Raw genomic sequence first — 25648 nt, 5'->3', positions numbered from 1 at the left:
TCATCGTCCCGGGTGCGCAGCCGGTTCCCGCGCTGGGCCCTTACGCGGCTTGACCGGGAGCTGGCGGAAGAGGCGGCCATCGTCGGCCGCTGGAGCCTCCCGCCTCTAGACGGAATGGGGGTGGACGACGCGGCTGACCGTCTCGGCGACGCTTTCACAGCGGTGTGCCGGGCGGCCATGCCAAGCGTAGGTCGAGCCCCCCCTAGGCGGGCGGTCTATTGGTGGTCGGCGGAGATTGCCGCCCTTCGCGTCGCCTGCAACGCGGCCCGAAGGGCCTATAGTCGAAGCAGGCGGCGCAGTCCCCGGGACGAGGAGAGGGATGGTCAGCTGTATGCGGTGTATGTGGAAAACCGTAAGGAGCTGCAGCTGGCCATCGGTCGGGCCAAGGAGGAAGCCTTCGAGGAGCTGGTGGAGGGTATCGAAAGAGACCCATGGGGCCGGCCGTATAAGTGGGCGCGAGACAAATTGCGCCCACAGGCGACCCCGCTAACGGAGACCCTTCAGCCAGCTCTGCTGGGGGAGATTGTCGGGGATCTATTCCCCGGCAATCCGCGAGGGTTTTCTCCTCCGAGGATGGCCCGACAGCCGCCTGACGCGGAGGGAGAAGAGGTGGAGGCGGATCCGCCTCCCGTCACCGACGTCGAAATGGAGGTGGTCCTCGACCGCCTCCAGACAAGGAAGAGGGCACCGGGTCCAGACGGGGTGCACGGGAAAGTGCTTGCGCTGATTCTCGTGCACCTCGGGGAGGAGTTTCGGGGGCTGCTCAACCGCTGTCTGCGAGAGGGGCAGTTCCCGAAATTATGGAAGGAGGGCCGGCTCTGCCTTATTCCGAAGGGGAGCCGGCCCTTGGACTCGGCTTCGGCGGTGCGACCTCTGGTCCTGCTGAGCGAGGCTGGGAAGGCCCTAGAGAGTGTTGTGGCCTCTCGCCTCGTTCGGCATGTGGAGGAAGGCCCGGGACCGCGTCTCTCTGACGTGCAGTACGGATTCCGGGCCAAGAGGTCCACCATCGACGCCCTCAGGCGTCTGCGGTCGGTGACGGAGGAGGCGGACAGAGAAGGCGAGGTGACCCTGGCGACGTCGTTAGACATCGCCAACGCCTTCAACAGTATCCCGCACTGTGTAATACGGGAGGCGCTCCGGTACTTCGGAGTGCCCTCGTACCTGCGGGGGCTGTTGGGGGCGTACCTGGAGGAGCGGGTCGTCCTGTACGAGGACAGGGGAGGTCAAATGGTCCGACGGGGCGTCGGGTGCGGTGTCCCGCAGGGGTCGATTCTCGGCCCTATCCTGTGGGACATCGCATACGATTGGGTCCTGCGGTGCCGGCTTCCCCCCGGGACGGGTGTCATCTGCTATGCGGATGACACTCTCTTCACGTCCCGGGGTGCGAATTTCGGTGAGGCGGCGCGGCTGGCCGAAACGGGCCTCGCCCTTTTGGTCGGCCGCATAGAGAGGTTGGGGCTTCGGGTCCGACTGGATAAGACCGAAGTCCTCCTCTTCCGCGGGGCCCGGACGCGAGGACCTCCCCCAGGGGCGCGCCTCCAGGTGGGTCATGAGGAGTTGAGGGTGAGTGCCCAGATGAAATACCTGGGCCTCATCCTCGACGGGAGATGGTCCTTTGTCCCCCACTTCCGAGAGCTGGGGCAAAGGATCATCAGGACGGCTGCGTCGCTGGGCCGACTCCTGCCCAATCTGGGTGGGCCCAGCGACGCTGTACGGAAGCTGTACTCCGGCGTGTGCCGGAGTATGGCGATGTACGGCGCCCCCGTTTGGGTGGACGCCCTTGCCGCGGAGAATAAGCGCCTTCTCCGGCAGGCGCAGAAGGTGATCGCGGTAAGGGCGATACGGGGGTACCGTACAGTGGCGTTCTCTGCGGCCACAGCCCTCGCGGGCGACCCGCCGTGGGAGTTGGTGGCGGAGGTGCTCGCCGAGGTTTACCACTTTGTGGCGAACAGGAGGGAAATCGGCGAGCACCCCTCGCCTGAGATGGTCCGGCGGGTCCGCTTGCGAGGGCAAGCGGAACTCATGCGGAGGTGGGAGGCAGACCTGGCGCGGGCAACGTACGGTGTACGCACAGTGGAGGCCCTGCGCCAGGTCCTGGAGAGATGGATGTTGAGGCGGCGCAAGCCTCTCACCTTCCGCATGACGCAGGTGCTCACCGGGCATGGCTGCTTCGGTGAGTACTTGCACCGCGTGGCCCAGCGGGAGACCGAGCCGGTCTGCCACGATTGTGGCGAGGCTCGAGACACTGCTCAACATGTTCTAGAGCAGTGTCCCAGGTGGAGTCGGCAGCGCCACGATCTGGTGGCAGTGCTCGGTGGAGTGGATCTGTCGCTCCCGAGTGTCGTCAATGCGATGCTCGGGAGTGACGGAGCCTGGGCGGCAGTGGCCTCCTTCTGTGAGACTGTTATGTCACAGAGGGAGGCCGAGGAAAGGAACCGCGAGGACCACCCCCTCGCGGAGCCGATCCGCAGAAGGCGGACGGGGGTGCGACGCAGGCGCTACCTTGCGCGCCTGCAGGCGCCCCCCTAAATCGGTGGGACTAGTCCCACCCGACGGCAGGGGTCCACCAGGTGTCGGTGGGCCCCTGAGAATGGTGAGTCCGGTCTCTGGCGAAAGAGACCGGCCAGTCGCTGAGGCGTCTTGTGTTAGATAGATCCGAGGCGCCTCCCTGTAAAGCGGCCGATGGCACCCGCAGGGGTTTAGTGGGTAGTCTGGGCTGGATAGCGGCCCAGGAGTCCCACACTCAGTGCGTAAATGCATTCCCCTGCGAAAACAAAAAAAAAAAAAAAAAAGGTTAGGTTAGGTTAGGTTAGGTTAGGTTAGGTTAGGTTAGGTTAGGTTAGGTTAGGTTGGGGTGCTACTGTCAGGAAACCTCCACGTTGGCTCGATGATTTGAAGGTTTGCTTCTGTCACTTGATCTTTGATTCGGTGATAGCGGCGGCTGACAAGTTATTGGGCTGGTGCACCCTGGGCGACGGTTAATAACTCCCCGTTTAGGGGTCTTGTTAGCCGTTGGCAAATGTCCTGGCAACTGGTGGTGGGTTACCCATGTCGGGTAACCCAGGTTGGAGAGCCAATTGGCTCAGTGGCTGTGAGAGAAGAGGGCTAAGCCCTCTACTCTTACAGCCGTGGTAGGGGTCGCGGGGGAAGAGGAGGGGTTGGTATTACGGTGCGCCGCTCTCCCTATCCTCCGCGACCAGGCGCGGCCATGGCGCAAACATGGTGATCGGTGGGGCCGCAGAGGAGGAGGACTGCCGGTATTACGGTGCGCCGCTGTCCCTATCCTCTGCGGCCGAATGAGGCGCGGCCATGGCGCAGGCATGGTGGTCGGTGGGGCCGCAGAGGAGGAGGACTGCCGGTATTACGGTGCGCCGCTGTCCCTATCCTCTGCGGCCGAATAAGACGGAGAGCCGCTGCCTCCGGTCTGCTTCCGGACTGGATGGCGTGCGGCTCGCCTTGGTGGTTGGGGGCGCGCCTGCGGGCGCCCCCCCTGAATCGGTGGGACAGAGGTCCCACCCGGCGGCAGGGGTCCTCCAGATGTCGGAGGGCCCCTGAGAGTGAAGAGTCCGGTCTCTGGTGAAAGAGACCGGCCAGTCGCTGAGGCGCCTTGTGCTAGTTAGATCCGAGGCGCCTCTTTGTAAAGCGGCCGATGGCATCCGCAGGGGTTTAGTGGGTAGTCTGGGCCGATTAGCTGCCCAGGAGTCCCACACTCAGTGCGTAAATGCATTCCCCTGCGAAAACAAAAAAAAAAAAAAAAAAGGTTAGGTTAGGTTCACGGAGGACCAGGGGAACCACCCCACAGTGCTTGCGTCCACGTCGCGTTCCCCGGGCAACGTCGCGTCCTAACCACCGTAACGGAGTGGTTAGGCCGACGGCTAAAGTGCACTGTGCAGAAGGAGCAATTTGCGAACTGTGAAGAATGTCGTCTAATGACCAAATAATGAGGGACGCCCGCGGGCGTTTCCTGAAAAAAGGCCCTTCTCAGGGCCACCCAAAAGGCCCTTCTCAGGGCCACCCAAAAGGCCCTTCTCAGGGCCACCCAAAAGGCCCTTCTCAGGGCCACCCAAAAGGCCCTTCTCAGGGCCAAACAAAGGGAAGGGGGGAAATGGAATGTTCAGGGTCTGAACATTCCGCTGGGGAGGAAACTGACGGGAGTGGCCTCGCTGTGGGCCAAGAGAGGATGGGGAGCCTGTTGGGAAGTGCGGGCTCCATCACCTCGTTGTCGGAGTCGGTGCTGGGCAACAAGCGCCTCTATTCTGAGGTGGCGACTGGTTCCGGCACCGACACTGAGGTCGGTGTGCCACGAGCACAATCAGTGGCGAAGAGGGGCAAGGCTCGGGGTGCCTCGCACCTGACGAGGGCCCGGGCTGAAGCGAGGAGGAGTCAAGAGGAGGATGCCGAGGCTTCCTTCTCGGCCTCTCTAGGGGCTCGGGCCTTCCGGAGGGGAGGACCCCTGAATGGTGGGGACGATGATGTGGTGGTGGCCCCCATTGATGCGCGGGACTTTGGGGCCATGGGTGCTGATGGACTCATGGCCACTGCGGTGGAGAGGCTGGGTATTATAACCAGCCTCGTCGGGAAGACTGCCGCCCTCAAGGGGGGCTTCAACTCCAAAATTATGCGGGCCTCCTCGGATATCAGGGATATCGTGGACACCCTGGTGGCGCGCAGCGAGTCGGACGAAGTTCGACGCCTTAAGGCCGATAATGGTCGCCTCCAAAGGGAGGTGGCCATTATGAAGGCTGAGGTCGCTGCGCTCCGCCGGGGGTTCGAGGAGGCCCGCCGTGAGGCTGCTCAGGCTGCGCGGACGGTACAGCGGCAGGCAGCTCCAGTGGAGGATGAGCTGGAGCAGAGGATGGCCAGATTAATTGATGGCCGTCTGGCAGCGCTAGGACTGGCTGGATGTCCTCGGAGTGCCACTCGTCCACCTCTGGCGGGTGACAACTCCGAGGTGGCGAGGGCTGCAAGGACGGCCATTGAGGAGGCCTCCGGCCTGGGTCCGGCGCCGCGGCTTGAGCAGCCGGTGGAGTTGGAGGTTCGGGCCCCTGCACGCCCGGCCTCTGAGAGGCGGGGTTGTAAGGGGGTAGGTGCTGGGGGAGCGACAGAGTGGGGGCCCTTCGGGCCGTCGACCTCAACAGCTGTGGTCGACGAATGCCCGGAGCTCCCCTGGGTCGAAGTCCGGGGGAGGAGGGGGAAGGGGAAGGGCGTGGGAAAGAAGTCCCAGCCCAAACCTGCGGAGCGACCGGCGGCGGCCCCAACAAAGGCCACTGCAACGGCGCCCAAGGCACCCCCCAGGGCGGCGCCAGCGAGGGCGGCCAAGCTGTCGGCCCCTAGCTCCTCGGCTGTAATTCTCAAGTTACAGCCAGAGGCAGCGCAAAAAGGGGCCACATACAGCTCCGCCCTCCTCAAGGCCGAGCAGGCGGTGAGCCTGGAGGGGCTAGGAATCGGCTCGCTTCGGATTCGCCCGAGTGCGACCGGAGCGAGGCTAATCGAGGTCTCTGGCCCCTCCAACTCAGACAAGGCAGATGCGCTTGCATCGGCCTTGAAGGCGGCCCTTTCCGGCGTCGCGGACGTTTCCAGGCCCGTCAAAACCGCGGACTTCCGCGTGACGGGCCTGAATGATGCGGCAACGGCGCAGCGGATAAAGGCTGCGGTCGCGCAAGCCGGGAGCTGCACGGAGGACCAGGTCTGGGTGGGTGAAATCCGCTCAGACTGGCGGGGCTCTGGCTCTGCCCTGATGCGCTGCCCGGTCACGACGGCTAAAAAGCTGATCGAGGCGGGCAGCCTCACGGTAGGCTGGAGTCGAGTGCAGCTCCGGCACCTGGAGGCGCGCCCCATGCACTGCTACAAGTGCATGGGGAAGGGGCACACCGCATCACTGTGCCCCTCGCAGACGGACCGCAGCCGGCTCTGCTATAGGTGCGGGGAGGCAGGGCATTTGTCCGCCTCCTGCACAGCGGAGCCCCGCTGCGCGGTATGCCGCGACGCCGGCAAGCCGGCGGGCCACGTGATGGGGGGTAGGGCCTGCAACCCACCCCCGATCCGAGGGAAAGGGCCGTCCCCTCCTCCGCGCGAGGGAAGGCAAGGGGAGGCGCCAGTCGGCCAAATGGAGGAGTGATGGGGGTCACCTTCCTCCAGGCCAACCTCAACCACTCCGCTAGGGCGCAGGATCTCCTCCTGCAATCCATGGCGGAGTGGGATTTGGATGTCGCGGTGGTCGCGGAGCCGTACGCGGTTCCCTCCCTGCCTCACTGGGCGGGGGATCTGGATGGCCTCGTGGCCATCGTGGCTAGGCCTGGTGCCGCCCCTCCCCTCGCGATTAAGAAGAGAGGGAACGGCTTTGTGGTGGCGGTTCGGGGAGAGTACGCCATAATTGGTGTTTACTTCTCCCCGAACCGGGATTTGCCGGCCCTGGAGCGGTTCTTGGATGCCCTGGGGCCGGAAATAAGGCGGTTAGCGCCCCTAAAGGTCTTCGTGGCCGGTGACTTCAACGCCAAATCAACGGCGTGGGGGAACCCGGCCACGGAGCCCAAGGGGCGAAAGGTGGAAGAGTGGGCGCTGGCCGCGGGGCTGTCTCTCCTAAACAGGGGGACAGCCCACACGTGCGTGCGACGGACGGGCGGATCGGTGGTGGACTTGACGTTCGCCACCCCCTCCGCCGCGCGCTCCGTGTCGGACTGGAGGGTGGAAGGGGGGGTGGAGACACTCTCGGACCACTTGTATATTCGGTTCGAGGTGTCGGCCGCCCCCCAATGTCAGGCGGCATCATCGTCCCGGGTGCGCAGCCGGTTCCCGCGCTGGGCCCTTACGCGGCTTGACCGGGAGCTGGCGGAAGAGGCGGCCATCGTCGGCCGCTGGAGCCTCCCGCCTCTAGACGGAATGGGGGTGGACGACGCGGCTGACCGTCTCGGCGACGCTTTCACAGCGGTGTGCCGGGCGGCCATGCCAAGCGTAGGTCGAGCCCCCCCTAGGCGGGCGGTCTATTGGTGGTCGGCGGAGATTGCCGCCCTTCGCGTCGCCTGCAACGCGGCCCGAAGGGCCTATAGTCGAAGCAGGCGGCGCAGTCCCCGGGACGAGGAGAGGGATGGTCAGCTGTATGCGGTGTATGTGGAAAACCGTAAGGAGCTGCAGCTGGCCATCGGTCGGGCCAAGGAGGAAGCCTTCGAGGAGCTGGTGGAGGGTATCGAAAGAGACCCATGGGGCCGGCCGTATAAGTGGGCGCGAGACAAATTGCGCCCACAGGCGACCCCGCTAACGGAGACCCTTCAGCCAGCTCTGCTGGGGGAGATTGTCGGGGATCTATTCCCCGGCAATCCGCGAGGGTTTTCTCCTCCGAGGATGGCCCGACAGCCGCCTGACGCGGAGGGAGAAGAGGTGGAGGCAGATCCGCCTCCCGTCACCGACGTCGAAATGGAGGTGGTCCTCGACCGCCTCCAGACAAGGAAGAGGGCACCGGGTCCAGACGGGGTGCACGGGAAAGTGCTTGCGCTGATTCTCGTGCACCTCGGGGAGGAGTTTCGGGGGCTGCTCAACCGCTGTCTGCGAGAGGGGCAGTTCCCGAAATTATGGAAGGAGGGCCGGCTCTGCCTTATTCCGAAGGGGAGCCGGCCCTTGGACTCGGCTTCGGCGGTGCGACCTCTGGTCCTGCTGAGCGAGGCTGGGAAGGCCCTAGAGAGTGTTGTGGCCTCTCGCCTCGTTCGGCATGTGGAGGAAGGCCCGGGACCGCGTCTCTCTGACGTGCAGTACGGATTCCGGGCCAAGAGGTCCACCATCGACGCCCTCAGGCGTCTGCGGTCGGTGACGGAGGAGGCGGACAGAGAAGGCGAGGTGACCCTGGCGACGTCGTTAGACATCGCCAACGCCTTCAACAGTATCCCGCACTGTGTAATACGGGAGGCGCTCCGGTACTTCGGAGTGCCCTCGTACCTGCGGGGGCTGTTGGGGGCGTACCTGGAGGAGCGGGTCGTCCTGTACGAGGACAGGGGAGGTCAAATGGTCCGACGGGGCGTCGGGTGCGGTGTCCCGCAGGGGTCGATTCTCGGCCCTATCCTGTGGGACATCGCATACGATTGGGTCCTGCGGTGCCGGCTTCCCCCCGGGACGGGTGTCATCTGCTATGCGGATGACACTCTCTTCACGTCCCGGGGTGCGAATTTCGGTGAGGCGGCGCGGCTGGCCGAAACGGGCCTCGCCCTTTTGGTCGGCCGCATAGAGAGGTTGGGGCTTCGGGTCCGACTGGATAAGACCGAAGTCCTCCTCTTCCGCGGGGCCCGGACGCGAGGACCTCCCCCAGGGGCGCGCCTCCAGGTGGGTCATGAGGAGTTGAGGGTGAGTGCCCAGATGAAATACCTGGGCCTCATCCTCGACGGGAGATGGTCCTTTGTCCCCCACTTCCGAGAGCTGGGGCAAAGGATCATCAGGACGGCTGCGTCGCTGGGCCGACTCCTGCCCAATCTGGGTGGGCCCAGCGACGCTGTACGGAAGCTGTACTCCGGCGTGTGCCGGAGTATGGCGATGTACGGCGCCCCCGTTTGGGTGGACGCCCTTGCCGCGGAGAATAAGCGCCTTCTCCGGCAGGCGCAGAAGGTGATCGCGGTAAGGGCGATACGGGGGTACCGTACAGTGGCGTTCTCTGCGGCCACAGCCCTCGCGGGCGACCCGCCGTGGGAGTTGGTGGCGGAGGTGCTCGCCGAGGTTTACCACTTTGTGGCGAACAGGAGGGAAATCGGCGAGCACCCCTCGCCTGAGATGGTCCGGCGGGTCCGCTTGCGAGGGCAAGCGGAACTCATGCGGAGGTGGGAGGTAGACCTGGCGCGGGCAACGTACGGTGTACGCACAGTGGAGGCCCTGCGCCAGGTCCTGGAGAGATGGATGTTGAGGCGGCGCAAGCCTCTCACCTTCCGCATGACGCAGGTGCTCACCGGGCATGGCTGCTTCGGTGAGTACTTGCACCGCGTGGCCCAGCGGGAGACCGAGCCGGTCTGCCACGATTGTGGCGAGGCTCGGGACACTGCTCAACATGTTCTAGAGCAGTGTCCCAGGTGGAGTCGGCAGCGCCACGATCTGGTGGCAGTGCTCGGTGGAGTGGATCTGTCGCTCCCGAGTGTCGTCAATGCGATGCTCGGGAGTGACGGAGCCTGGGCGGCAGTGGCCTCCTTCTGTGAGACTGTTATGTCACAGAGGGAGGCCGAGGAAAGGAACCGCGAGGACCACCCCCTCGCGGAGCCGATCCGCAGAAGGCGGACGGGGGTGCGACGCAGGCGCTACCTTGCGCGCCTGCAGGCGCCCCCCTAAATCGGTGGGACTAGTCCCACCCGACGGCAGGGGTCCACCAGGTGTCGGTGGGCCCCTGAGAATGGTGAGTCCGGTCTCTGGCGAAAGAGACCGGCCAGTCGCTGAGGCGTCTTGTGTTAGATAGATCCGAGGCGCCTCCCTGTAAAGCGGCCGATGGCACCCGCAGGGGTTTAGTGGGTAGTCTGGGCTGGATAGCGGCCCAGGAGTCCCACACTCAGTGCGTAAATGCATTCCCCTGCGAAAACAAAAAAAAAAAAAAAAAAAGGTTCACGGAGGACCAGGTCTGGGTGGGTGAAATCCGCTCAGACTGGCGGGGCTCTGGCTCTGCCCTGATGCGCTGCCCGGTCACGACGGCCAAAAAGCTGATCGAGGCGGGCAGCCTCACGGTAGGCTGGAGCCGGGTGCAGCTCCGGCACCTGGAGGCGCGCCCCATGCACTGCTACAAGTGCATGGGGAAGGGGCACACTGCATCGCTGTGCCCCTCGCAGACGGACCGCAGCCGGCTCTGCTATAGGTGCGGGGAGACAGGGCATCTGTCCGCCTCCTGCACAGCGGAGCCCCGCTGCGCGGTATGCCGCGACGCCGGCAAGCCGGCGGGCCACGTGATGGGGGGTAGGGCCTGCAACCCACCCCCGATCCGAGGGAAAGGACCGTCCCCTCCTCCGCGCGAGGGAAGGCAAGGGGAGGCGCCAGTCGGCCAAATGGAGGAGTGATGGGGGTCACCTTCCTCCAGGCCAACCTCAACCACTCCGCTAGGGCGCAGGATCTCCTCCTGCAATCCATGGCGGAGTGGGATTTGGATGTCGCGGTGGTCGCGGAGCCGTACGCGGTTCCCTCCCTGCCCCACTGGGCGGGGGATCTGGATGGCCTCGTGGCCATCGTGGCTAGGCCTGGTGCCGCCCCTCCCCTCGCGATTAAGAAGAGAGGGAACGGCTTTGTGGTGGCGGTTCGGGGAGAGTACGCCATAATTGGTGTTTACTTCTCCCCGAACCGGGATTTGCCGGCCCTGGAGCGGTTCTTGGATGCTCTGGGGCCGGAAATAAGGCGGTTAGCGCCCCTAAAGGTCTTCGTGGCCGGTGACTTCAACGCCAAATCAACGGCGTGGGGGAACCCGGCCACGGAGCCCAAGGGGCGAAAGGTGGAAGAGTGGGCGCTGGCCGCGGGGCTGTCTCTCCTAAACAGGGGGACAGCCCACACGTGCGTGCGACGGACGGGCGGATCGGTGGTGGACCTGACGTTCGCCACCCCCTCCGCCGCGCGCTCCGTGTCGGACTGGAGGGTGGAAGGGGGGGTGGAGACACTCTCGGACCACTTGTATATTCGGTTCGAGGTGTCGGCCGCCCCCCAATGTCAGGCGGCATCATCGTCCCGGGTGCGCAGCCGGTTCCCGCGCTGGGCCCTTACGCGGCTTGACCGGGAGCTGGCGGAAGAGGCGGCCATCGTCGGCCGCTGGAGCCTCCCGCCTCTAGACGGAATGGGGGTGGACGACGCGGCTGACCGTCTCGGCGACGCTTTCACAGCGGTGTGCCGGGCGGCCATGCCAAGCGTAGGTCGAGCCCCCCCTAGGCGGGCGGTCTATTGGTGGTCGGCGGAGATTGCCGCCCTTCGCGTCGCCTGCAACGCGGCCCGAAGGGCCTATAGTCGAAGCAGGCGGCGCAGTCCCCGGGACGAGGAGAGGGATGGTCAGCTGTATGCGGTGTATGTGGAAAACCGTAAGGAGCTGCAGCTGGCCATCGGTCGGGCCAAGGAGGAAGCCTTCGAGGAGCTGGTGGAGGGTATCGAAAGAGACCCATGGGGCCGGCCGTATAAGTGGGCGCGAGACAAATTGCGCCCACAGGCGACCCCGCTAACGGAGACCCTTCAGCCAGCTCTGCTGGGGGAGATTGTCGGGGATCTATTCCCCGGCAATCCGCGAGGGTTTTCTCCTCCGAGGATGGCCCGACAGCCGCCTGACGCGGAGGGAGAAGAGGTGGAGGCGGATCCGCCTCCCGTCACCGACGTCGAAATGGAGGTGGTCCTCGACCGCCTCCAGACAAGGAAGAGGGCACCGGGTCCAGACGGGGTGCACGGGAAAGTGCTTGCGCTGATTCTCGTGCACCTCGGGGAGGAGTTTCGGGGGCTGCTCAACCGCTGTCTGCGAGAGGGGCAGTTCCCGAAATTATGGAAGGAGGGCCGGCTCTGCCTTATTCCGAAGGGGAGCCGGCCCTTGGACTCGGCTTCGGCGGTGCGACCTCTGGTCCTGCTGAGCGAGGCTGGGAAGGCCCTAGAGAGTGTTGTGGCCTCTCGCCTCGTTCGGCATGTGGAGGAAGGCCCGGGACCGCGTCTCTCTGACGTGCAGTACGGATTCCGGGCCAAGAGGTCCACCATCGACGCCCTCAGGCGTCTGCGGTCGGTGACGGAGGAGGCGGACAGAGAAGGCGAGGTGACCCTGGCGACGTCGTTAGACATCGCCAACGCCTTCAACAGTATCCCGCACTGTGTAATACGGGAGGCGCTCCGGTACTTCGGAGTGCCCTCGTACCTGCGGGGGCTGTTGGGGGCGTACCTGGAGGAGCGGGTCGTCCTGTACGAGGACAGGGGAGGTCAAATGGTCCGACGGGGCGTCGGGTGCGGTGTCCCGCAGGGGTCGATTCTCGGCCCTATCCTGTGGGACATCGCATACGATTGGGTCCTGCGGTGCCGGCTTCCCCCCGGGACGGGTGTCATCTGCTATGCGGATGACACTCTCTTCACGTCCCGGGGTGCGAATTTCGGTGAGGCGGCGCGGCTGGCCGAAACGGGCCTCGCCCTTTTGGTCGGCCGCATAGAGAGGTTGGGGCTTCGGGTCCGACTGGATAAGACCGAAGTCCTCCTCTTCCGCGGGGCCCGGACGCGAGGACCTCCCCCAGGGGCGCGCCTCCAGGTGGGTCATGAGGAGTTGAGGGTGAGTGCCCAGATGAAATACCTGGGCCTCATCCTCGACGGGAGATGGTCCTTTGTCCCCCACTTCCGAGAGCTGGGGCAAAGGATCATCAGGACGGCTGCGTCGCTGGGCCGACTCCTGCCCAATCTGGGTGGGCCCAGCGACGCTGTACGGAAGCTGTACTCCGGCGTGTGCCGGAGTATGGCGATGTACGGCGCCCCCGTTTGGGTGGACGCCCTTGCCGCGGAGAATAAGCGCCTTCTCCGGCAGGCGCAGAAGGTGATCGCGGTAAGGGCGATACGGGGGTACCGTACAGTGGCGTTCTCTGCGGCCACAGCCCTCGCGGGCGACCCGCCGTGGGAGTTGGTGGCGGAGGTGCTCGCCGAGGTTTACCACTTTGTGGCGAACAGGAGGGAAATCGGCGAGCACCCCTCGCCTGAGATGGTCCGGCGGGTCCGCTTGCGAGGGCAAGCGGAACTCATGCGGAGGTGGGAGGCAGACCTGGCGCGGGCAACGTACGGTGTACGCACAGTGGAGGCCCTGCGCCAGGTCCTGGAGAGATGGATGTTGAGGCGGCGCAAGCCTCTCACCTTCCGCATGACGCAGGTGCTCACCGGGCATGGCTGCTTCGGTGAGTACTTGCACCGCGTGGCCCAGCGGGAGACCGAGCCGGTCTGCCACGATTGTGGCGAGGCTCGGGACACTGCTCAACATGTTCTAGAGCAGTGTCCCAGGTGGAGTCGGCAGCGCCACGATCTGGTGGCAGTGCTCGGTGGAGTGGATCTGTCGCTCCCGAGTGTCGTCAATGCGATGCTCGGGAGTGACGGAGCCTGGGCGGCAGTGGCCTCCTTCTGTGAGACTGTTATGTCACAGAGGGAGGCCGAGGAAAGGAACCGCGAGGACCACCCCCTCGCGGAGCCGATCCGCAGAAGGCGGACGGGGGTGCGACGCAGGCGCTACCTTGCGCGCCTGCAGGCGCCCCCCTAAATCGGTGGGACTAGTCCCACCCGACGGCAGGGGTCCACCAGGTGTCGGTGGGCCCCTGAGAATGGTGAGTCCGGTCTCTGGCGAAAGAGACCGGCCAGTCGCTGAGGCGTCTTGTGTTAGATAGATCCGAGGCGCCTCCCTGTAAAGCGGCCGATGGCACCCGCAGGGGTTTAGTGGGTAGTCTGGGCTGGATAGCGGCCCAGGAGTCCCACACTCAGTGCGTAAATGCATTCCCCTGCGAAAACAAAAAAAAAAAAAAAAAAGGTTAGGTTAGGTTAGGTTAGGTTAGGTTAGGTTAGGTTAGGTTAGGTTAGGTTAGGTTAGGTTAGGTTAGGTTAGGTTAGGTTAGGTTAGGTTAGGTTGGGGGACACCCCACAGTGCTAGCGTCCTCGTCGCGTCCCCTGGGCAACGTCGCGTCCTGACCACCGTAACGGAGTGGCAGGCCGACGGCTAATTGGCACTGTGCAAGAAGGAGCAATCGTTGCGCTAAAATGAACGGAACTCAATTGCGGGACGCCTCCGGGCGTTTCCTGAAAAAGGGCCCTTCTCAGGGCCACCCAAACGGCCCTTCTCAGGGCCAATCAAACGGCCCTTCTCAGGGCCAACTAAAGGGAAGGAGTGGAAAGCGTGGGGGGAAGAGTTTGGTGGGGGGAGAGAAAAGTTCGGGCGGGAAGGACGGAAGTGATAAGGAGCGGTCCAGGTCCGAACATGAAGGAAGTCGCGGTGGATCGGAAGGGGAAGGAACGGTCCAAGGAAGGCTGTGGAATCCGCTGGGAAGTGTGGGCTCCATCACCTCGCTGCCCGAATCGGTGCTGGGTACCAAGCGCCTCTACTCAGAGGTGGCGAGTGGGTCCGGATCCGGTTCGGACACGGAGGTTGAGTGGACACGGCCGGAAATATTGTCGAAGGCAAAAAGGGGGAAGGCTCGAGGTGCCTCGAATATGACGGGAGTCCGGGCTGAAACGCGAAGGAGTCGGGAGGAGGATGTGGAGGCCTCCTTCTCAGCCACTCTGGGGACTCGGGCCTTCCGGAGGGGAGAACACCCGAGTGGGGACGAAGGGTCGGATGTGGCGCCCATTGAGGTACGGGACTTCAGTGCCCTGGGTGCTGAGGGACTTATGGCCACCGCGGTGGAGAGGCTGGGAATTATAACCAGCCTCGTCAGAAAGACCACCTCCCTCAAAGGGGGCTACAGCGCAAAAATTTTGCGGGCCTCTACGGACATCAGGGATATTATGGACACCCTGGTGTCGCGTAGTGAGTCGGATGAGGTCCGGCGTCTCAGAGCCGATAACGGTCGTCTCCAAAGAGAGGTGGCCAACATGAGGGCAGAGGTCGCTGCGCTCCGCAGTGGGTTTGAGGAGGCCCGCCGAGAGGCCAGTCAGGCTGCGCGAGCTGCGGAACAGCGGTCAGGTGCACCTGCGGAGAAAGAGCTGATGGAGAGGCTGGAGGCTTCCATAGCCAAAATGATAGATGGCCGCCTAGCAGAGCTGAAGACTTGCCTCCCTCGGATGGTCACCCGCCCACCTCTGGCGGGTGACAGTTCGAGGGTGGCGAGGGCCACTAGGGCGGCCATTGCGGAGGCCTCCGGCTTGAGTCCGGCGCTGCTGCCTAAGCGGACGGGAATGGAAGGCCGTAGAAGGGAAAGTGCTGAGGAGGGGATGGAGTGGGGGCCGTCGACCTCTGCAGTTCCGGACGAGTTCCCGGAGCTCCCTGGAGTTGAGGTTGGGCCGACGACCTCGGCTACTCTGGTCGACGAATCCCCGGAGCTCCCTTGGGTTGAAGTTCGGAGGAGGGGTAAAGGAAAGGGAAAGGGCAAAAAATCTAAGCCCAAGCCCGCGGCGGTACCCAAGGGGCCCCCCGCGACCGTGCCCAAGCCTGCGGCGGCACCCACGGGGGCGCCTACACCTGTGCCCAAGGAGTCCCCCAAGGCGGCGCCACTGAGGGTGGTGAAAAAACTGTCGGCCCCTAGCTCCTCGGCTGTAATTCTTAAGTTACAGCCGGAGGCAGTGCAAAATGGGGCCACATACAGTTCCGCCCTCCTCAAGGCCGAGCAAGAGGTGAACCTGGAGGAGCTGGGCATTGGCTCGCTTCGGATTCGCCCGAGTGCGACCGGAGCGAGATTAATTGAGGTCCCCGGCTCCTCTAGCTCAGGCAAGGCGGACGCACTTGCTTCGGCCTTGAAGGTGGCCCTGGCCGGCGTCGTGGACGTTTTCAGGCCCGTCAAAACTGCGGATTTCCGCGTGACGGGACTGAATGATGCGGCAACGGCGCAGCGGATAAAGGCTGCGGTCGCGCAAGCCGGGAGCTGCACGGAGGACCAGGTCTGGGTGGGTGAAATCCGCTCAGACTGGCGGGGCTCTGGCTCTGCCCTGATGCGCTGCCCGGTCACGACGGCCAAAAAGCTGATCGAGGCGGGCAGCCTCACGGTAGGCTGGAGCCGGGTGCAGCTCCGGCACCTGGAGGCGCGCCCCATGCACTGCTACAAGTGCATGGGGAAGGGGCACACTGCATCGCTGTGCCCCTCGCAGACGGACCGCAGCCGGCTCTGCTATAGGTGCGGGGAGACAGGGCATCTGTCCGCCTCCTGCACAGCGGAGCCCCGCTGCGCGGTATGCCGCGACGCCGGCAAGCCGGCGGGCCACGTGATGGGGGGTAGGGCCTGCAACCCACCCCCGATCCGAGGGAAAGGACCGTCCCCTCCTCCGCGCGAGGGAAGGCAAGGGGAGGCGCCAGTCGGCCAAATGGAGGAGTGATGGGGGTCACCTTCCTCCAGGCCAACCTCAACCACTCCGCTAGGGCGCAGGATCTCCTCCTGCAATCCATGGCGGAGTGGGATTTGGATGTCGCGGTGGTCGCGGAGCCGTACGCGGTTCCCTCCCTGCCCCACTGGGCGGGGGATCTGGATGGCCTCGTGGCCATCGTGGCTAGGCCTGGTGCCGCCCCTCCCCTCGCGATTAAGAAGAGAGGGAACGGCTTTGTGGTGGCGGTTCGGGGAGAGTACGCCATAATTGGTGTTTACTTCTCCCCGAACCGGGATTTGCCGGCCCTGGAGCGGTTCTTGGATGCTCTGGGGCCGGAAATAAGGCGGTTAGCGCCCCTAAAGGTCTTCGTGGCCGGTGACTTCAACGCCAAATCAACGGCGTGGGGGAACCCGGCCACGGAGCCCAAGGGGCGAAAGGTGGAAGAGTGGGCGCTGGCCGCGGGGCTGTCTCTCCTAAACAGGGGGACAGCCCACACGTGCGTGCGACGGACGGGCGGATCGGTGGTGGACCTGACGTTCGCCACCCCCTCCGCCGCGCGCTCCGTGTCGGACTGGAGGGTGGAAGGGGGGGTGGAGACACTCTCGGACCACTTGTATATTCGGTTCGAGGTGTCGGCCGCCCCCCAATGTCAGGCGGCATCATCGTCCCGGGTGCGCAGCCGGTTCCCGCGCTGGGCCCTTACGCGGCTTGACCGGGAGCTGGCGGAAGAGGCGGCCATCGTCGGCCGCTGGAGCCTCCCGCCTCTAGACGGAATGGGGGTGGACGACGCGGCTGACCGTCTCGGCGACGCTTTCACAGCGGTGTGCCGGGCGGCCATGCCAAGCGTAGGTCGAGCCCCCCCTAGGCGGGCGGTCTATTGGTGGTCGGCGGAGATTGCCGCCCTTCGCGTCGCCTGCAACGCGGCCCGAAGGGCCTATAGTCGAAGCAGGCGGCGCAGTCCCCGGGACGAGGAGAGGGATGGTCAGCTGTATGCGGTGTATGTGGAAAACCGTAAGGAGCTGCAGCTGGCCATCGGTCGGGCCAAGGAGGAAGCCTTCGAGGAGCTGGTGGAGGGTATCGAAAGAGACCCATGGGGCCGGCCGTATAAGTGGGCGCGAGACAAATTGCGCCCACAGGCGACCCCGCTAACGGAGACCCTTCAGCCAGCTCTGCTGGGGGAGATTGTCGGGGATCTATTCCCCGGCAATCCGCGAGGGTTTTCTCCTCCGAGGATGGCCCGACAGCCGCCTGACGCGGAGGGAGAAGAGGTGGAGGCGGATCCGCCTCCCGTCACCGACGTCGAAATGGAGGTGGTCCTCGACCGCCTCCAGACAAGGAAGAGGGCACCGGGTCCAGACGGGGTGCACGGGAAAGTGCTTGCGCTGATTCTCGTGCACCTCGGGGAGGAGTTTCGGGGGCTGCTCAACCGCGGTCTGCGAGAGGGGCAGTTCCCGAAATTATGGAAGGAGGGCCGGCTCTGCCTTATTCCGAAGGGGAGCCGGCCCTTGGACTCGGCTTCGGCGGTGCGACCTCTGGTCCTGCTGAGCGAGGCTGGGAAGGCCCTAGAGAGTGTTGTGGCCTCTCGCCTCGTTCGGCATGTGGAGGAAGGCCCGGGACCGCGTCTCTCTGACGTGCAGTACGGATTCCGGGCCAAGAGGTCCACCATCGACGCCCTCAGGCGTCTGCGGTCGGTGACGGAGGAGGCGGACAGAGAAGGCGAGGTGACCCTGGCGACGTCGTTAGACATCGCCAACGCCTTCAACAGTATCCCGCACTGTGTAATACGGGAGGCGCTCCGGTACTTCGGAGTGCCCTCGTACCTGCGGGGGCTGTTGGGGGCGTACCTGGAGGAGCGGGTCGTCCTGTACGAGGACAGGGGAGGCCAAATGGTCCGGCGGGGCGTCGGGTGCGGTGTCCCGCAGGGGTCGATTCTCGGCCCTATCCTGTGGGACATCGCATACGATTGGGTCCTGCGGTGCCGGCTTCCCCCCGGGACGGGTGTCATCTGCTATGCGGATGACACTCTCTTCACGTCCCGGGGTGCGAATTTCGGTGAGGCGGCGCGGCTGGCCGAAACGGGCCTCGCCCTTTTGGTCGGCCGCATAGAGAGGTTGGGGCTTCGGGTCCGACTGGATAAGACCGAAGTCCTCCTCTTCCGCGGGGCCCGGACGCGAGGACCTCCCCCAGGGGCGCGCCTCCAGGTGGGTCATGAGGAGTTGAGGGTGAGTGCCCAGATGAAATACCTGGGCCTCATCCTCGACGGGAGATGGTCCTTTGTCCCCCACTTCCGAGAGCTGGGGCAAAGGATCATCAGGACGGCTGCGTCGCTGGGCCGACTCCTGCCCAATCTGGGTGGGCCCAGCGACGCTGTACGGAAGCTGTACTCCGGCGTGTGCCGGAGTATGGCGATGTACGGCGCCCCCGTTTGGGTGGACGCCCTTGCCGCGGAGAATAAGCGCCTTCTCCGGCAGGCGCAGAAGGTGATCGCGGTAAGGGCGATACGGGGGTACCGTACAGTGGCGTTCTCTGCGGCCACAGCCCTCGCGGGCGACCCGCCGTGGGAGTTGGTGGCGGAGGTGCTCGCCGAGGTTTACCACTTTGTGGCGAACAGGAGGGAAATCGGCGAGCACCCCTCGCCTGAGATGGTCCGGCGGGTCCGCTTGCGAGGGCAAGCGGAACTCATGCGGAGGTGGGAGGCAGACCTGGCGCGGGCAACGTACGGTGTACGCACAGTGGAGGCCCTGCGCCAGGTCCTGGAGAGATGGATGTTGAGGCGGCGCAAGCCTCTCACCTTCCGCATGACGCAGGTGCTCACCGGGCATGGCTGCTTCGGTGAGTACTTGCACCGCGTGGCCCAGCGGGAGACCGAGCCGGTCTGCCACGATTGTGGCGAGGCTCGGGACACTGCTCAACATGTTCTAGAGCAGTGTCCCAGGTGGAGTCGGCAGCGCCACGATCTGGTGGCAGTGCTCGGTGGAGTGGATCTGTCGCTCCCGAGTGTAGTCAATGCGATGCTCGGGAGTGACGGAGCCTGGGCGGCAGTGGCCTCCTTCTGTGAGACTGTTATGTCACAGAGGGAGGCCGAGGAAAGGAACCGCGAGGACCACCCCCTCGCGGAGCCGATCCGCAGAAGGCGGACGGGGGTGCGACGCAGGCGCTACCTTGCGCGCCTGCAGGCGCCCCCCTAAATCGGTGGGACTAGTCCCACCCGACGGCAGGGGTCCACCAGGTGTCGGTGGGCCCCTGAGAATGGTGAGTCCGGTCTCTGGCGAAAGAGACCGGCCAGTCGCTGAGGCGTCTTGTGTTAGATAGATCCGAGGCGCCTCCCTGTAAAGCGGCCGATGGCACCCGCAGGGGTTTAGTGGGTAGTCTGGGCTGGATAGCGGCCCAGGAGTCCCACACTCAGTGCGTAAATGCATTCCCCTGCGAAAACAAAAAAAAAAAAAAAAAAAAAAAAAAAAAAAAAAAAAAAAAAAAAAAAAAAAAAAAAAAAAAAAAAAAAAAAAAAAAAAAGGTTAGGTTAGGTTAGGTTAGGTTAGGTTAGGTTAGGTTAGGTTAGGTTAGGTTAGGTTAGGTTGGGGTGCTACTGTCAGGAAACCTCCACGTTGGCTCGATGATTTGAAGGTTTGCTTCTGTCACTTGATCTTTGATTCGGTGATAGCGGCGGCTGACAAGTTATTGGGCTGGTGCACCCTGGGCGACGGTTAATAACTCCCCGTTTAGGGGTCTTGTTAGCCGTTGGCAAATGTCCTGGCAACTGGTGGTGGGTTACCCATGTCGGGTAACCCAGGTTGGAGAGCCAATTGGCTCAGTGGCTGTGAGAGAAGAGGGCTAAGCCCTCTACTCTTACAGCCGTGGTAGGGGTCGCGGGGGAAGAGGAGGGGTTGGTATTACGGTGCGCCGCTCTCCCTATCCTCCGCGACCAGGCGCGGCCATGGCGCAAACATGGTGATCGGTGGGGCCGCAGAGGAGGAGGACTGCCGGTATTACGGTGCGCCGCTGTCCCTATCCTCTGCGGCCGAATGAGGCGCGGCCATGGCGCAGGCATGGTGGTCGGTGGGGCCGCAGAGGAGGAGGACTGCCGGTATTACGGTGCGCCGCTGTCCCTATCCTCTGCGGCCGAATAAGACGGAGAGCCGCTGCCTCCGGTCTGCTTCCGGACTGGATGGCGTGCGGCTCGCCTTGGTGGTTGGGGGCGCGCCTGCGGGCGCCCCCCTGAATCGGTGGGACAAGGGTCCCACCCGGCGGCAGGGGTCCTCCAGATGTCGGAGGGCCCCTGAGAGTGGAGAGTCCGGTCTCTGGTGATAGAGACCGGCCAGTCGCTGAGGCGCCTTGTGCTAGTTAGATCCGAGGCGCCTCTTTGTAAAAGCGGCCGATGGCATCCGCAGGGGTTTAGTGGGTAGTCTGGGCCGATTAGCTGCCCAGGAGTCCCACACTCAGTGCGTAAATGCATTCCCCTGCGAAAACAAAAAAAAAAAAAAAGGTTAGGTTAGGTTAGGTTAGGTTAGGTTAGGTTAGGTTAGGTTGGGGTGCTACTGTCAGGAAACCTCCACGTTGGCTCGATGATTTGAAGGTTTGCTTCTGTCACTTGATCTTTGATTCGGTGATAGCGGCGGCTGACAAGTTATTGGGCTGGTGCACCCTGGGCAACGGTTAATAACTCCCCGTTTAGGGGTCTTGTTAGCCGTTGGCAAATGTCCTGGCAACTGGTGGTGGGTTACCCATGTCGGGTAACCCAGGTTGGAGAGCCAATTGGCTCAGTGGCTGTGAGAGAAGGGGGCTAAGCCCTCTACTCTTACAGCCGTGGTAGGGGTCGCGGGGGAAGAGGAGGGGTTGGTATTACGGTGCGCCGCTCTCCCTATCCTCCGCGACCAGGCGCGGCCATGGCGCAAACATGGTGGTCGGTGGGGCCGCAGAGGAGGAGGACTGCCGGTATTACGGTGCGCCGCTGTCCCTATCCTCTGCGGCCGAATGAGGCGCGGCCATGGCGCAGGCATGGTGGTCGGTGGGGCCGCAGAGGAGGAGGACTGCCGGTATTACGGTGCGCCGCTGTCCCTATCCTCTGCGGCCGAATAAGACGGAGAGCCGCTGCCTCCGGTCTGCTTCCGGACTGGATGGCGTGCGGCTCGCCTTGGTGGTTGGGGGCGCGCCTGCGGGCGCCCCCCCTGAATCGGTGGGACAGATGTCCCACCCGGCGGCAGGGGTCCTCCAGATGTCGGAGGGCCCCTGAGAGTGGAGAGTCCGGTCTCTGGTGAAAGAGACCGGCCAGTCGCTGAGGCGCCTTGTGCTAGTTAGATCCGAGGCGCCTCTTTGTAAAGCGGCCGATGGCATCCGCAGGGGTTTAGTGGGTAGTCTGGGCCGATTAGCTGCCCAGGAGTCCCACACTCAGTGCGTAAATGCATTCCCCTGCGAAAACAAAAAAAAAAAAAAAAAAAAAAAAAAAAAAAAAAAAAAAAAAAAAAAAAAAAAAAAAAAAAAAAAAAAAAAAAAAAGGTTAGGTTAGGTTAGGTTAGGTTAGGTTAGGTTGTGGGGCCGCAGAGGAGGAGGACTGCCGGTATTACGGTGCGCCGCTGTCCCTATCCTCTGCGGCCGAATAAGACGGAGAGCCGCTGCCTCCGGTCTGCTTCCGGACTGGATGGCGTGCGGCTCGCCTTGGTGGTTGGGGGCGCGCCTGCGGGCGCCCCCCCTGAATCGGTGGGACAGAGGTCCCACCCGGCGGCAGGGGTCCTCCAGATGTCGGAGGGCCCCTGAGAGTGGAGAGTCCGGTCTCTGGTGAAAGAGACCGGCCAGTCGCTGAGGCGCCTTGTGCTAGTTAGATCCGAGGCGCCTCTTTGTAAAGCGGCCGATGGCATCCGCAGGGGTTTAGTGGGTAGTCTGGGCCGATTATCTGCCCAGGAGTCCCACACTCAGTGCGTAAATGCATTCCCCTGCGAAAACAAAAAAAAAAAAAAAAAAAAAAAAAAGGTTAGGTTAGGTTAGGTTAGGTTAGGTTAGGTTAGGTTTTTTTTTTTTTTTGAAGAGCTAGTATTGAATATATTGGGCAGATTAAAAGCAAATATTGGTATCATTTATATTTGGGATAACATTGGGGTCCCTGCTGTTTTTTTTGCTAGTTGATACAAAGTTTGCAGGGAGTCCCACCACAGGGTATGTGGTATAATAAATATATATGGTACAGTTTTTGTCTATAGAGAAAGTTTTTTTTTTTTTTTGGGATAGAAGGTAGAAGTGGGAAAGGAGAAGAGTTTTTTTCATGTGCTGTTTATGGCCTTTAGGTTTTCAATGATTTTGTTGATGTGCGTGTTCAGGGTCTTCATTGTCTCATCTTTTTGTGTAGATAGCAGGAGATTAAATTCCTCAATTCGGTGGCTCTGGCACGCCACGACATAGTCGTGGCGCGTTTTTGAGAAAATTGGGCACTTCATCAGTATGTGCGGCACATCTTGCGTCGTGGAGTCGTCGCAGGGGCACTTGTCATCATCCGTGATCTTAAAGCGATGGAGGTACTCCTTATGGTATCCGTGACCAGTTAATATTTGCGTAAGGGCAAATGAGATTTTGAATGCGCTAAGGAAGGAGAAGATGTTTGTTAATGAAGGGAAGAAGGCTTTGGTGGTGGCACCCTGCGCGGCCGACTCGTACTCCGCCTGCCAAGCCTGGAGCGTTGCCGCTTTTAGGAGTCGCTTGGCGTGGGATAGTGGGAAGAAATTGACCTCGGACGCTGTCTTTTTAGAGGCCGCCTCTTTGGCCGTCGCGTCCGCGATCTCGTTTCCCACTATCCCGACGTGAGCCTTCGTCCACACAAAGTCCACCACCTGGTTCCTGGACCGCAGCAAGAACAGATCTCTGTGAATACGATTCACGAGATAGTCTGTGTTGCTGCGGTCCTGGATAGCCTTTATAGCAGATAAAGAATCTGAAAAGATCTTGGCCGAGGAGTGGTCTCGAAGACGAAGCCACTCCAAGGCTTGGGCTATTGCGTACAGTTCCGCCATGAAGACAGTAGCGGTTCTGCACAATTTAAATTTCCTGGTCACGGATCCCCCCGGCAGTCCCTCCATGATGATGACAAACGCCGCCCCCGTGTCCCCATTGTCGTGTTTGCTCCCGTCCGTGAAGACATTGGGTGCCTCCGGGTTCATGAGGTAGTCGGTTTCCTCCTGCGTGGTCGCCGTACTGTAGTCTATAGTGACCCGCTCGGCTGGATGCAGGAGGTCCCTAACCCGGACACGCCGGTACAGCCCAATGTCCTCAGGGAGGGAGTCCAACATACCGGTCTTCTTGATGTGGTGTGTCTCACGCACCTCGTCAATCACCAAGTGTAGCGGCGGAAATCGTGCCAGTGCGTCGGCTGCGACGGCAGATATTGTGTGGAATCCGCGTATTGCCATGATTGCGAATTTCCTTTGGAATGACCGGAGCGCTCGGCGGACCAGGTGGTATTTCGTTGCGGACCCCCATATCCCTGCCGCATAGGTAATAATGGGGGTCACAACCTGTCTATAGATGCAGTCAATATTTTCTGGGTGAACACCCCATGTGGGCCGAACGAATCGTATAAGATTTTTGTACACTTTGGTCGCTTTGTGTATAATGTATTTGGTGTGGTTTATGAATGTGAGTCTCTTGTCTATTATAACTCCTAAGAGTTTGATGGTGTCGGAGATTGGTATCTGAGTGTTGTCGATGCGGATGATGGCGGTCTGTGTGTGTTTGGTGAATGAGATGAGTTTAGTTTTGTCGGGCCCAAAGTGTAGCTTGACTCGTTCGCCCCAGGCATGAATATCTTGTAGACTTTGCTCAGAGATCTTTTCCACCTCCTCACGTGTTCGACCCTCGACGATCAGCAACACATCATCCGCGAATGCTTGGATGTGTGCGCCGTCAGGTAGGGGCAACGTGAGGAGTTCGTCCAGAATTATGTTCCAGAACACCGGTCCGCAGGCCGACCCTTGGATGCACCCCTTGGTCATCTCTTTGGACGCCGTGCTGTCGGCGTACTCCAGGGTTACGGTCCTGTTCGAAACATAATTCCGGACGATGCGGTGGATATTCTTAGGGCATTTGATATGCCGAAGCCGCCGAAAAAGTGCCGGCCACCAGGCATTGTCGAATGCTGCCTTGATATCCAGTGAGACTGCTACGACTTGCTTTTTATTGTTCTTGGCATTGTTTATGGTCTCTAGGGCTAACTCAAGAGCGTCTGTAGTGGATGTTTGTTCCCTAAATCCGAATTGTCTGTTGGAGAGTTGTTCTTCGCATTCCGCTTTGTAAGTAATCCGTTTGATCAGCAGCTTTTCTAGGACCTTGCCGAACACGGGGATGAGTCCTATAGGCCGATAGGAGCCGAGTTCCTCCATATCGGTCTTGCCAGGTTTCGGGAGGATCCTGACCACCGCCTTCTTCCAGGTTTTCGGGAAATATCCCAGTTCCAGGCACCTATTGTACAAATTAGTGAAAAATTCAGGATATTCATCAAATGCTTCCTTACAGATATCTGAGGTCAGGTGGTCTCCTCCCGGAGCCTTCTTGTGACCGATATGGGCCAGGCACTCCCGGACCTCCGCGGCCGTGAACGGAAGGTCATCCTCCGAGTCTGGCAAGTCGTCCATACTGCTTCGTATTTCCCTTTGGCAGTTGAGAGTGTCAGGAGTGTCATCGGGATAAAAGTGGTTGAGCAGCGCATGGGCGGTGTTGGGGCTATTGTCTGTGTATGAGTTGTTGATTTTTAACGTCTGTGGTGGTCTTCTGAGAGGCGATTCTTTAATAATGCGGTTGGTGACCGCCCATACGTCCTCCTTATCCTGTGCGTCGCAAAATTGCCGGAAATGTTCCGTGGACGCTTTTGAGATGGCAAGGGCATAGTTCTTTTTCGCCTCCTGGTAGTTGTTAATCGCATCGCCGAGGGGTCTGTTGGCTCTCTTTAAATAGTGGAGTCTGTGATGTAGGCGGATGCATTCCTTTTTCATGTTTTCGAGGTCGTCTGACCACCATGGGTTGTGGGATTTAGGGGTTCGGTTTCGGTGGAAAACCCTGCTGCAGACCCGTTGGATGTTGGTGGTAAGCTGGTCCACCACGCGGTCCAGCCCTTCCCCAGAGAGAGTAGCGACATTTGTTTGACCCACCAGCGGGGCCATGACTGGCACCAGTTCCTCGCGGAATTGCTTCCAGTCAGCCCTGTAGGTGGAGTATTTGAACGTCGAAGAGCTTTTTAGTTTACTCAATCTGTGGGGCGGTGTCATCACGTAGGTGATGCCGTTGTGATCTGAGGAGGGACAAACCGCGCGGTCGACCTGCCAGTTGTTAATGCTGTCAGCAAGGTTGTGTGAGGCGTATGTTACATCGACAATGGAGGAGCAGTGGTTCCCATGTCTTATCGCTTCGAAGGTGGGTTCATCGCCTACATTACAGACTGCCATGTTGTTAGAGGCCATAATGTTAGCCACCTCATCTCCCCTGTCGTTCGCATCGCGCTGTCCCCACTCTTGATGGCTTCCATTTACATCACCGCCGACAAGCCGTAAGGAGGAGTTGGTCGTCCGCAGGAAGTGGTTGAGTTTGGATAGCGTGGATTCAGTATCCGTGTCAGGCTCAACATAAATTGAAGCGACATCCAAAAATCTGGACCCAAGGTTGATGCGGGTGACGGCTAGGTTCGCGGTAGATAGTTGCGTGACGCCAATGGCAGCCACGGTAGGTTTAGTAAGGATGCAAGCCTTGA

General features: G+C 61.8%; 4 protein-coding genes across 4 annotated transcripts; all 4 read left to right on the top strand.

The window, feature by feature from the left end:
* Positions 1-6117: 6117 nt before the first annotated feature.
* LOC128671487 (uncharacterized) lies at positions 6118-6765 on the top strand (the record flags this gene model as incomplete). The annotated part of the gene is made up of 1 exon (XM_053747973.1): positions 6118-6765. A coding segment is annotated over exon 1 (648 nt), but the record flags the coding sequence as incomplete, so codon positions are not given.
* Positions 6766-10006: 3241 nt separating this feature from the next.
* Positions 10007-10522, top strand: LOC128671507 (uncharacterized; the record flags this gene model as incomplete). Its single annotated transcript, XM_053747993.1, has 1 exon — positions 10007-10522. A coding segment is annotated over exon 1 (516 nt), but the record flags the coding sequence as incomplete, so codon positions are not given.
* Positions 10523-13674: 3152 nt separating this feature from the next.
* Positions 13675-15939, top strand: LOC128671396 (uncharacterized). The gene has a single exon (XM_053747845.2). It carries the CDS (start codon positions 13675-13677, stop codon positions 15937-15939), a length of 2265 nt encoding a protein of 754 aa, XP_053603820.2.
* Positions 15939-16454, top strand: LOC128671334 (uncharacterized; the record flags this gene model as incomplete). The annotated part of the gene is made up of 1 exon (XM_053747734.1): positions 15939-16454. A coding segment is annotated over exon 1 (516 nt), but the record flags the coding sequence as incomplete, so codon positions are not given.
* Between the last annotated feature and the right edge of the window lie 9194 nt (positions 16455-25648).

This window comes from Plodia interpunctella, chromosome 7 (genome assembly GCF_027563975.2).
Source record: "Plodia interpunctella isolate USDA-ARS_2022_Savannah chromosome 7, ilPloInte3.2, whole genome shotgun sequence".
NCBI classification, from domain to species: Eukaryota; Metazoa; Arthropoda; class Insecta; order Lepidoptera; family Pyralidae; genus Plodia; species Plodia interpunctella.
This window is presented reverse-complemented; position numbering and strand designations above follow the sequence as displayed.

Excerpts from the sequence above, each read along its gene's own strand:
- LOC128671396 (XM_053747845.2), top strand. The coding sequence starts at position 13,675 with ATGAACGGAACTCAATTGCGGGACGCCTCCGGGCGTTTCCTGAAAAAG.